This window comes from Diachasma alloeum, unplaced genomic scaffold (genome assembly GCF_001412515.2).
Source record: "Diachasma alloeum isolate Michigan unplaced genomic scaffold, Dall2.0 Dall_scaffold_00269, whole genome shotgun sequence".
Taxonomy (NCBI): domain Eukaryota; kingdom Metazoa; phylum Arthropoda; class Insecta; order Hymenoptera; family Braconidae; genus Diachasma; species Diachasma alloeum.
The window spans coordinates 341,796-352,630 of record NW_021680408.1 but is presented as its reverse complement, the minus strand read 5'-3'; the positions used below and the strand labels follow the sequence as shown (position 1 = coordinate 352,630).

At 34.6% G+C, this 10,835-nt stretch overlaps 2 protein-coding genes across 2 annotated transcripts; one reads left to right on the top strand and one right to left on the bottom strand.

Annotated features, from left to right (window-relative positions):
- Positions 1-965: 965 nt before the first annotated feature.
- Positions 966-3,458, top strand: LOC107037721. Its single transcript, XM_015256418.1, has 5 exons — positions 966-1,167; positions 2,240-2,372; positions 2,439-2,553; positions 2,641-2,764; positions 3,386-3,458. The coding sequence occupies exons 1-5, from the start codon at positions 1,035-1,037 to the stop codon at positions 3,424-3,426; spliced, it is 546 nt and encodes a 181-aa protein (XP_015111904.1). The 5' UTR covers positions 966-1,034; the 3' UTR covers positions 3,427-3,458.
- A 14-nt stretch (positions 3,459-3,472) lies between these two features.
- On the bottom strand, positions 3,473-10,468 carry LOC107037720 (fas-binding factor 1 homolog). The gene is made up of 12 exons (XM_015256417.2): positions 10,285-10,468; positions 8,648-9,258; positions 7,405-7,839; positions 6,936-7,153; positions 6,697-6,859; positions 5,613-5,904; positions 5,309-5,541; positions 4,344-4,487; positions 4,107-4,271; positions 3,875-4,032; positions 3,658-3,775; positions 3,473-3,571 (listed from the first exon to the last, which is right to left on the bottom strand). Exons 1-12 carry the CDS (start codon positions 10,454-10,456, stop codon positions 3,473-3,475), a joined length of 2,808 nt encoding a protein of 935 aa, XP_015111903.1. The 5' UTR covers positions 10,457-10,468.
- Between the last annotated feature and the right edge of the window lie 367 nt (positions 10,469-10,835).

Sequence of the window (10,835 nt, the reverse complement as noted above, 5' to 3'; positions counted from 1 at the left end):
TATTCCTCATTGATTCTAGTCGTCTGAGGCGGCAAATTTAATTCATGATTAATTTAATTTTGAGATTTTCAATTATGATTGTTACAATTACAGCGCGCTGTAACGCGCGTTCGGTCTCGTATCGTAAAAAGTACACTTAAAGTCGATAACTATCGATATCTCGCAAGTCTGTCACGCTTGTTCCTCATTGGTTCTAGTCGTCTGAGGCGGCAAATTTAATTCAGGATTCATTTAATTTTGAGATTTCCAATTATTATTGTTACAATTACAGCGCGCTGTAGCACGCGTTCGGTCTCGTATGCTATTCTAAAAAGAACATACACTTAAAGTCGATAACTATCGATATCTCGCAAGTCTGTCACGCTTGTTCCTCATTGGTTCTAGTCGTCTGAGGCGGCAAATTTAATTCATGATTAATTTAATTTTGAGATTTTCAATTATGATTGTTACAATTACATCGCGTTGTAGCGTGCGTTCGGTCTCGTATATATAACTGATAAGAAGAAGGTTCTGTTCCATGCTATTTCCTAGCCGCACGCGCGGCTCCTCGCTCTCATAACTCCAATAATTTTTATCAATAAAATCCTATAATAAGAATAATATCTAAATTTACTATGCACAATGTATGTTTTTGATTTGATCCTGCATGTAATTGGCTTTATGCTGTTGAATCTATATACACTAAAGAAATAAATAAATAAGAATGTATAAAATTAAATTAATCTCATTGTGAAGAGGGAAATGGAAATGAAATATAAAATAGTATAAATTAAGTAAAGCCTTAAAGTAGATATTTACAAAAGCGATCCATAAACTAATTCTCCTCATTATCATCCTCGATGTTTGGAAAAAAAGAATCGAAAATCGATTAATCGGCGGTTGAAAACGTCGAATGAAAAAAATCGATGTTTGGGTATGAAAAACCATGCTTTTGATTAATCGACAAACATCGCCCATCCCTCGGCGCCAAATCGCAGTGTTCGATTGCCGGCGTCTTGTCAAAGTGCATTTATTTGTGTTGAGAGGAGAGTGAAATGGAGTCGGTGGATGTGTTTTTGGATCATCTGCAGAAGGATCAGCAACGTCGACAGCATGAGCTTTTGGAGAAGGAGAAATTGAGGAAGGAGGAGCTGGAAACACTCACACAGACTTTGAGTCAGCTGAAAGGTTAGGTCAATTTGTGTGCTGAAACATTGGCCGTGGTCAGGGAAAATTTTGTGGAATGTTGTGTTTTACTTGGGATTTAAATACGTTTGGACGAGGAAAAATCAGTCAATTCTCGAAAAACTCAGTGAAAATGCATTTTTTATGTGATTTTATAATACAAATGCTTGAAAATCATGAATAGTCGCAGGCTCAGTGCTCCATATACGAAAAAAAATCAAACTTTTTGATTTTTCGTTCACCATTTAGGCATTACCCAGTAATTTGATCTCAAAGTTCACTCACAACAATCGAAATTGTCATTCTTTTATCAATGTAACTTCAAGAAATTCAAAACAGTGACTTGAAACTAAATAATAGCGAAGTGGTCAAACGGTTCAAGTCGATTTTGGCTATTGGTCAGTTTTCAATGAATATCTCAAAATCTAAGGGAGATAGCAAAATTTTTCTCATAACCTTTTTAGTGGCACTTAATTCGCTCTGCAAAAAAAGTTATTACGAAAATTTCACTATCTCCCTTAAATTCGGAGATATTTCCGGAAAACTCAACTAAAAACTAAATTGTCTTAAGGTAAAACGGAGCCCCTGTGACTATATGAACTTTCAGAATTATATTTTCTCCTGCAATTATTATTTTTTATTTACGAAACGTCTTCATTGACTCAACAATGCAATGATCGAGTCGAAAAAGTAATTTCACAGATATAAAGTAATAATTCAGTAGCGAAGTGGTAAAAGGAGATAAGTCAGTTTTGACTATTGACCAGTTTTCAATCAATATCTCGGAATCTAAGGAAGATAGCAAAATTTTTGTTATAACCTTTTTTGTGGAGCCGATTGAGTGCTACAACAAATGTCATCACAAAAATTTCGCTATCTCCCTTAGATTCGGAAATATTCCTCAAAACCTCAACTAGGAGATAAGTCGACTTATCTCCGTTTACCACTTCACTACTATTGTAGGAAAAAACTCAATTCTAAAAATTCGTATAGACACAGGGATTCCGTTTCCCCTTAAACCGTTTGACCACTTCGCTGATGAATGGATTTTCACCCCATAAATTACCATTTGCAGAAGAGAAACAACAATGTGTGCTGGCAATCGACAAAAACCTGAGTTCCATAACTTCCTCCAAGCACAGCATTCACAAAACCGTGCGGGAGACGAAGGATGACGCTGGACTACCAATTTCCAACACCTCTCGAACGTGAGTCCAATGAAACCCCAACGAACCTCTCAAAATAAAATTTCTATAAATTCTCTCATTTCTCAGACATGCCCTGAATTTCTTCAACGACACCATGACATTCATCAACTCCCAGAGTGAGAATTCAGGAGTAATTGGAACAGAAGAGAACGTGAATACTCAGAGATTATCAGCTGCAATAGTAAGTCATTGAGATATAATCCTAATGATTTAAGCTTCAATCGATTTGATGAAGAAATACATACAATTGTTTATCCATAACTTACAGCAAAACTCAAACGAAAACTCTAAAAAGGAGGTTGTAAAGGTGAATAACAAAGTGGCAGCTGTACAAACAGTGATTGAAAGCATTCCTGTACTTTCGGGGTATATAACCTCAGTGAATGATCAAGGTAGGCGATAGTAATCACATAATTTTCACTGGAGGGACGAAATACCTCTGCCAAAGGAAGAGCTCAGTCACGAAAAAATTTAATAGAAAAACCTATCGAATTCGTTAGAAAATTCGATTAAATTTCTATTAAACTTTCTATTAGTTTTTGGCTGATTCTATTGACATGTTTAATAGAAAACATTCAATAGAAAAAGTCAACAGAATTCGATTTTTCTATACAACTTATTCTTTTCATATATTTTCTACAGAATTTGCTCGACTCAAATTTTCCAAGTTTTTTTCATTCTATTTTTCTTTTCTTCCCATCAAGAAAATCAATCGAAAATACTTGGAAAATTTGAGCCGAGGAAATTCTATAGAAAATATCTCAATAGAATAAGCTATATAGAAAAATTGAATTCTATTGATTTTTTCTACTGAATATTTTGTATTGAACATTTCAATAGAATCGGCCAAAAACTAATAGAAAGTTTAATAGAAATTCAATAGAATTTTCTAACGAATTCGATAAGTTTTCAAGATCATATTCACTAAACAGAAGTATTTTTGTCCTCAAATAGTGAATTTAATAATCGGCAGTGACTAGATTAGGTAGTTTACATAAATGTGTCTGTTTCAGAGGAGGAACCACAGTTCGATACATCTCTTACGTTAATCTAGACTGATATTCGTATTCAATGAATTAATATTTTTAAAAAATTATTTGCTAGCCTACTGTCTGCATATCACTTATCAATTGATTTGATGTGTCCAGTTTATTGTCTAGATTTAATTTCAGCAGTAGAAGTTGAGGATCCACGACATCCTAGAGCATTGAAAATATTAGCATTCATTCTTTTTACGAAAATAGATTAATTTATTCTTTGTAGAAGAGCTAATTAAAATCATTACCCGGAAATGTGTTTGCATTTGAGACAGGTAATACGGTTGGTGGACCTGACTGTGGAATGAGTTATTAGTCACGTCCTTTTCTGGTTTCTCTTGATGGATTTTTACAGCCAATCTGTCCCTTTAGACAATAAAATGTTTTTTTAAAGATTATTCTCGTATTTTTAAATGAATAAATTCATTGATTAACTAATTAAATATGTTTTCATAGTGTTTTTACCTCGCTAAAGAAAGTTTTTCAGTCGCTATTTTATTCTCTCGCTGTGCCAACAGTTCCATTTGCATCTCCAATTGACTCATTCGTTCTTTATGCTGTTTTTCTATTCTTTGAGCCTCTTTCAGGGCCCTCATTCCTTCCTCGCGTTTTAATATCGCTGACTGTACGTGTGAAAAGTTGAAAATAACAGTTGCTAAATTTTACTCTGGAGGTTTGAAGTTCAGAAGAAATTTACCTGAGTAAGGTCCTCTAATTCTTTAGCTCTTTCTGTTAAATGTCTCTCCTTAACTAGAATTCTCTCCCGATCAGTTTCATACGCCTTAATTCGCTCTTGCCATTTTTTTCTCTCGAGATTTGCTGAATGAGCTGCATCGTGGGCTGCTTTTATAGCCGCCTCCAACTATATCCAAATCAGTAAAAAATAGTAATGAATTTAAAGATGAAAATGTGATGTGTAGGGAGGGAAAATTACCTCTCCTTTCGTAACATCATCAGAATTAGTCTTCAGATAATTCAAAACTTCGAGTTTAGCTTTTTCCGCAGCTGCGGCTTCTCTGTCAGCAGCCAATTGTTGCATTTGTCTCTTTTGCTCTGTCATCCATGCTTCTTTCAAATACTGCAAAAGGAAGTTTCAAGAATACTAGTGTCGTTGAAAATAATTACGGTTCCATGACTTTTCTTCCCCGACACTTTTTCCCCGATATTTTTTCCCCCGACATTTTTTCCCAGACATTTCTTCCTTGTCCCTTTCTTCCCCGGCAGATTTTCCTAAAACAAACTGTCTCCCCTTTTTCCCAGCGATACCTGAGCAAATAATAATCCCTACGAGCAGTAAAGTGAATGAAAAAAAAATTGATACAAGTCATAATCACGTTTATAAAAATTAAATATTACAAGAACAGTCCGCAGAATATTACATGCAATTCAATCAGTCAAAATAGACAAACAAACAGTTTCAATTACGAATTCAATTATGAATGATTATCCACAAGTAACATTTTCTTCCCTTTCGACGATAAAATGAACTACAAAGGCATTGTGGCGACTATCTGCGCAAATAACTTATTGAAACTGTCATAGTTGAATGCTTTCGGTCATCACTCAGGTCCGATAGCCGAAGATTATCTCCTCTCATTAAAAAAATCAATACACACTCGAAAATCAATAAACGACTGGGTTATCATAATTCGGTCGAGGCTTACAAAAGAAGGATAATCCCCACTTATCATTACAATCAACAACTGTTTTGACCAAATGTACGTCAAAATATACAAATTGAATCAGAAATTTAAAAAGGGAAAAGTAGCATAGGAAAAATTGACGCGAGGAAAATTTGGGGAGGAACAAATCGGAGATTTCTCGGGGAAGAAAAATCGGCGGAAAAATGTCGAGGAAAATAAGACGGGCCACCATAATTAATTGTTGATTAATTTTCACCTGTAGGTGATCGCGTTCCCATTTATTCTGCTCTTGGAACAACTCCCTCTCCTTAATGAGCGCCTGTTCCCTGATCCTCAGTCGCGTTTCAGTTTCATTATACAATTCAGTATTCCTCTGGAATTGAAGTGACAATTCAGATTTTTCAGACTTTAAATTATGAGCTGCAATCGCTAATCCCTTTCTTTCAGTTTCCAACAACTCTTGTTGGGAGTTCAACTGTTCTCTGAGTCCTGCAATAAGTACAACCTTTCAGGGGGATCCAAACACATTCAGAGCAACAGCTGGATGATGAATTAATTACCTTGTAATTGCTCCTCTAGCTTCATTAGATCCCTCTCTTTTTTAGTGATTAGATCAGTCTCTTTGGATTTTAATTGATCCGAGATATTTTGAAAATTATCGAAAATCTCTTTGGAATTATTTAGTATTAATTCTAGACTAGTTTTGTTCGACTCCATGAAGTCGACAGCCTTTCGCTCTAATTGTTTGGCACGTGATATGTTCTCTATTGTCTCTGAATGCTCGTTCTGGAGCAGTGTTAATTGGTCTTTATGTCTTGCATGCATTTCGTTGATTATTTCTTTATATTCTTCCTAGGGAAAAAAAATCTTCCTTTCCTTCAAATACTCGATGCTTACATGCACGAAAAAATTCAATAGAAAAACCTGTCGAATTCGTTAGAAAATTCTATTGAATTTCTATCAAACTTTCTACTAGTTTTTGGCTGATTCTATTGACATGTTCAGTAGAAAACGTATAATAGAAAAAGTCAACAGAATTCGATTTTTCTATATCACTCATTCTTTTCATATATTTTCTATAGAATTTGCTCGACTCAAATTTTCTAAGTTTTTTTCACTCTATTTTTCTGTTCTTCTCATCAAGAAAATCAAACGAAAAAACTTGGAAAATTTGAGCTAAGGAAATTCTATAGAAAATATCTCAAAAGAACAAGTTATATAGAAAAATTGAATTCTATTGACTTTTTCTACTGAATATTTTCTATTGAACATTTCAATAGAATCGGTCAAAAACTAATAGAACAGTTCAATAGAAATTCAATAGAATTTTCTAACGAATTCGATAGGTTTTTCTCTTAAATTTTTTCGTCTGTGTAATTCAGTAGCGAAGTGGTAAAACGGTTTAAGTCGACTCATCTCCCAGTTTCGTTTTTGAGGAATATTTCCGAATCTAAGGGAGATAGCGAAATTCTCGTGATTACATTTGTTGTAGCACTCAATCGTCTCTACAAAAAAGGTTATAACAAGAATTTTACTATCTTCCTTAGATTTTGAGGTATTCATTGAAAACTGGTCGATAGTCAAAATTGACTTGTATTGTTTTACCACTTCGCTACTGAATTGAATAGTCTAGCATGTATTCACCTTGAGATTGCGAATCTGTTCTCTGAATAATGCCTCCATTTGATTCTTCTCATCCCCCAATTTTTCAATTTTCTTCTCATAATCTTTCTCCAATGTTTCAGTATCCTCTCGCAATTTTGTCTCGAGCCTCTCCATTGACGAGCGCATGAAATGCATCTGTGTTCTGCCACCAAAAAAACAATAAACAGAATAAATAATTGAAGTAATGGTACCCAGACATTAATTAATGCATTAAATACTCGTGTGACTCCTCGAGAATCTTAATCTCTCTCTCATGTTTCTCCTTCAAAATATCCACTATGTTCTCCAAGTTCTGCTTTTCCAATTCTAGTTTATTGATTAAACCCTCAGACTCTATTGGAATGCTTTCCCTCAATTTATCTTCCTTCGTCATACCAAATTCTTCGTTTTCTGAGTGGAAATTTGGTAATGAGTCCACTGGTTCCTTTGCAAGTGCCTTAGCAAAAAAATTAATTTAATTTTTTTAGTGACTTTCAGTGAATTTTATAATTAGAGAAATTATTATAATTGAGGATAATACTATCGCAGAAATTCTTCAGCTTAAAACCTCCAAGTTTTCTGTTTGATTTTTTTAATGAAGAAAGAAGAAAAGGAGAGCGAAAAAAAAACAAAATTCAAGAGCTGAAAATTGGAAAATTCAGAAACATGAAATTCTATTGATTTTCTCTATTGTACTAGTCTGTTCACCTGAATGTAGTGATCGATTTTCGCCTGCTGCATTTTAATTTCCATGTCGAGGGCAGCCTGTCTGTCCATCTGTTTCCTCACGAGCATATTAAACATCCTCTCCTGTTCGTTGAACTGACCCTTCTGACGATTTATGATAGTCTGCAAGTGTTCAGATTGCTGGGACAGAACTGCGGCAGCTCGGAGCTCGTGCTCTTGTTGCTGGAGGGTAATTAGTGCTGCCTGCTGCTCAAACTGCACTGCAGTTAATTGAGAGATTTCAGTATGGGGAAATGTTCTTTTATCAGATTGAAGTACCAAACTTTGTTGGGGAGTTTCTGCTCCTTGGGGCTTTATTTCAGACTTATCAGACCTCTTGGAACCCCCCAACCACTCCGGTAAGTCGTCTTGGGGGTCAGGAGGCTGAGTTTTTCTCTCCACAGGTTCTAATTTTTTCTGTAAACAAGTGAGAAATTGCTCTTGTATATGAGGTATTCCATGCCAAATGAGTCAACGGCTCACCCTCACCCTCTTGAAAATTGATGGCGATTTTTTCTACGATTAGGGGGCCTCAAAAACTATCTCTCAAATTTTTTCAAATTTTTTTGACAGCCCAGTTCGGAAATATGATTTTTTTCAAATTGTTCCATTTTTTTACAATAACTCGAGTTCTACTCATCCGATTTCGATTTATTAGGGGGCAAAATTTTCCATTTTTCAGCACCTCTAGGATTTTTTTTTATTTTTTCCAATCTTTAAATGTTCAAAATAACGAATTTTCGAGAAAAAAAGTTGCAAAACTTGAATTTTGCTAATTACGTCACGGTCGATTGTTTTATTTATTTTTTTCACTAATTCTTAAATTTTTGTTTTGATTATAGGAATTACTGAAAAAAAATAATTAATTAAATACTAAAAAAATTAAGTAATTAGCCAAATTCAAGTCAATAGAATTCAAATTGAATTCTATTGACTTTTTCTACTAGATATTTACCATTGAACATTTCAATAGAATCGGCCAAAAACTAATAGAACAGTTCACTAGAAATTCAATAGAATTTTCTAGCGAATTCGATAAGTTTTTCTATTAAATTTTTTCGTCCGTGTAATCTTCAATATCTCGACATCGGCAGAGTGAAATGAGAGCTCACTAGTTCAAATCGCATTGCTGAGTGAGAAGACATTGAAGATTTATTAAAGTGTACTTCGCTTCCCCGTAAATTAAAAAAAACAGGGAGAGATGATTGAATGTTACATTAATTACCTCAGGTATTTGAGGCTCCTGAGGTGTGTTAGACGATGCCAGGAGCCCCAGAGGGTCATCAACAGGCGTGGACTTGCCTCTCCCCCTCCTAGGCTCTCTGGAACTAGAAGAAGTTAGAGTAAATCCCCCGGAACTTGATTTGCCCAGTTGATCCCTCTCCAGGAGATTCGGCATTGATTCAGAGAATTTCTCCGCAGTTTCGTTGGTCTTCTTTGTGGAATTTTTGGAAATGTCCTTCAGGGAGCTTGCTCGAGACCTCGAGCCGAACAGATCCTCCATCAGTGACGATTTTTTAGTCCTGTCAGGCATTTTTACCTCTGGAATTTCAGCCTTGGGGGGCTCGAAGGGCTCTAAAGACCTCGGAGGATCATTCGTACTCAATTTCTCTGAATGTTTTTCGAGGAAAATATCCTTTTGCGGAGGCTTCGCTGACACTGATGACTCAGAAAACGCCGGAGCATTGGTTGACAGCCCTCTGGACTCAGCTGACTCGATTTTGAATAAATCGGCGACTTTAGTCGACTTTGAATCACGCAAAAGGGGTTTGGAATTTTTTGCTGAGTCCATTCCCTCGCTGAGGAGGTCATCCAATAGCGATTCATCCTCGAAATCTGCGTGAATCATACGAAGGAATTTCGATACTTTTAATTTACAAGGGGAAAATTGAACTGATAATTAATTTAATAATTGAAGGAAGTGATTTTGACGACCGAAATTTTTCCATTTCAAAAGAAATTATTTGTAAAAGTAACTTGATGTTTAAATTATTCCATTATTTCATGTATGAAAAAATTCAATAGAAAACCTGAGGAATTCGCTAGAAAATTCTATTGGAATTCTATTGAAAAATTCTTTTTGTTTTTTTGCGTTGATTCTGTTAGATATTCGATAAGAAAAAGTCAATGGGTTTCGAATTTCTGTTGGAATTTTTCTCGTGAGATTTTTTCTATTAGAATTATTGGGCACAAATTTTCCAAATTTTTTCTGCTGGATTTTGTTTTATTTTGCATTGCAGAATCCGAGTGGAAAAAAGTTGGAAAATTGATGCCCAAGCATTCTTATAGAAAAAAAATTCAAGAGAAAAATTCAAACAGCAATTTGAAATCTAGGGGAGGTTGGGGTAAAACGGACACTTTTGACTTTTTTAAAAATGTTAATAAGGGGTTGAAATGTTGATAAAATTCAATAATTTTCTTTCAATAGAAAGAACAATTCTTTCCCTTTGTGACAAGCCTAAACTGAGCTCAATTGATAAATTTGTTTCTGAGTTATGAATAATTTTAAAAAAGTTCAAAGTGTCCGTTTTACCCCGCCCTCCCCTACTGACTTTTTCTTATCGAATATCCAATAAAATCAGCGCAAAAAACAAACAGAATTTTTCAATAGAATTCCAATAGAATTTTCTAGCGAATTCGCCATGTTTTCTATTGAAGTTGTTCACGCGTGTTCTTTTAATGTCCTGATAAAAAAAATAATTCATTGATATTTGATCTAAATAATTAACTAAAGTTGTCATTTTCAATGAAATGTCATTTTTAATTATTTATTCAATATTAACTTATTATTTCTATTAATTAGTTGTCATTTTTAATTCTAATAAATAATCCATAATTATTCTTAATAAAATAAACAGATACCTTGGAAAGCAACTTTTTTCTGAGTTTCCCTCCCTCGACTTTTAGCTTCAGCCGAATTTTTATTCCTCGTTGAGCCACCGAATAAATCACTCTCCAAATCATCGAAATCCTCGACCATTCTCGCCACTTCGTCGATACCAACGTCGGACCCTTTATCCGAATCATCTGCCATCTCCAATTTCTCAGAAAAAAATCCCTAATCGATCAAAAACAACTCTTCATTTGATTTACTCCAAAAAGCATTCGTATTAAGGATGTACCACACCCTTTTCGCCAAAATTCACGTTTTTTGAATTTTTTTGATAAATTATTGATCGGATTGACGTGAAAAAATATATCGTTTTTGCGTTTTATCATTATTGACTGACTCACGAAGTTTCTTGGTAGTGCAATAATTTTCCTGCGTTTTTTCTAAAACTTTTCAGAAATTCTAAAACTTCATAAAAAATGCAGGAAAATTATTGCACGAACATGAAATTTCGTGAGTCATTAAGTAATGATAAAACGCAAAGACGGTATATTTTTTCACGTCAATGCGATCAATAATTTAC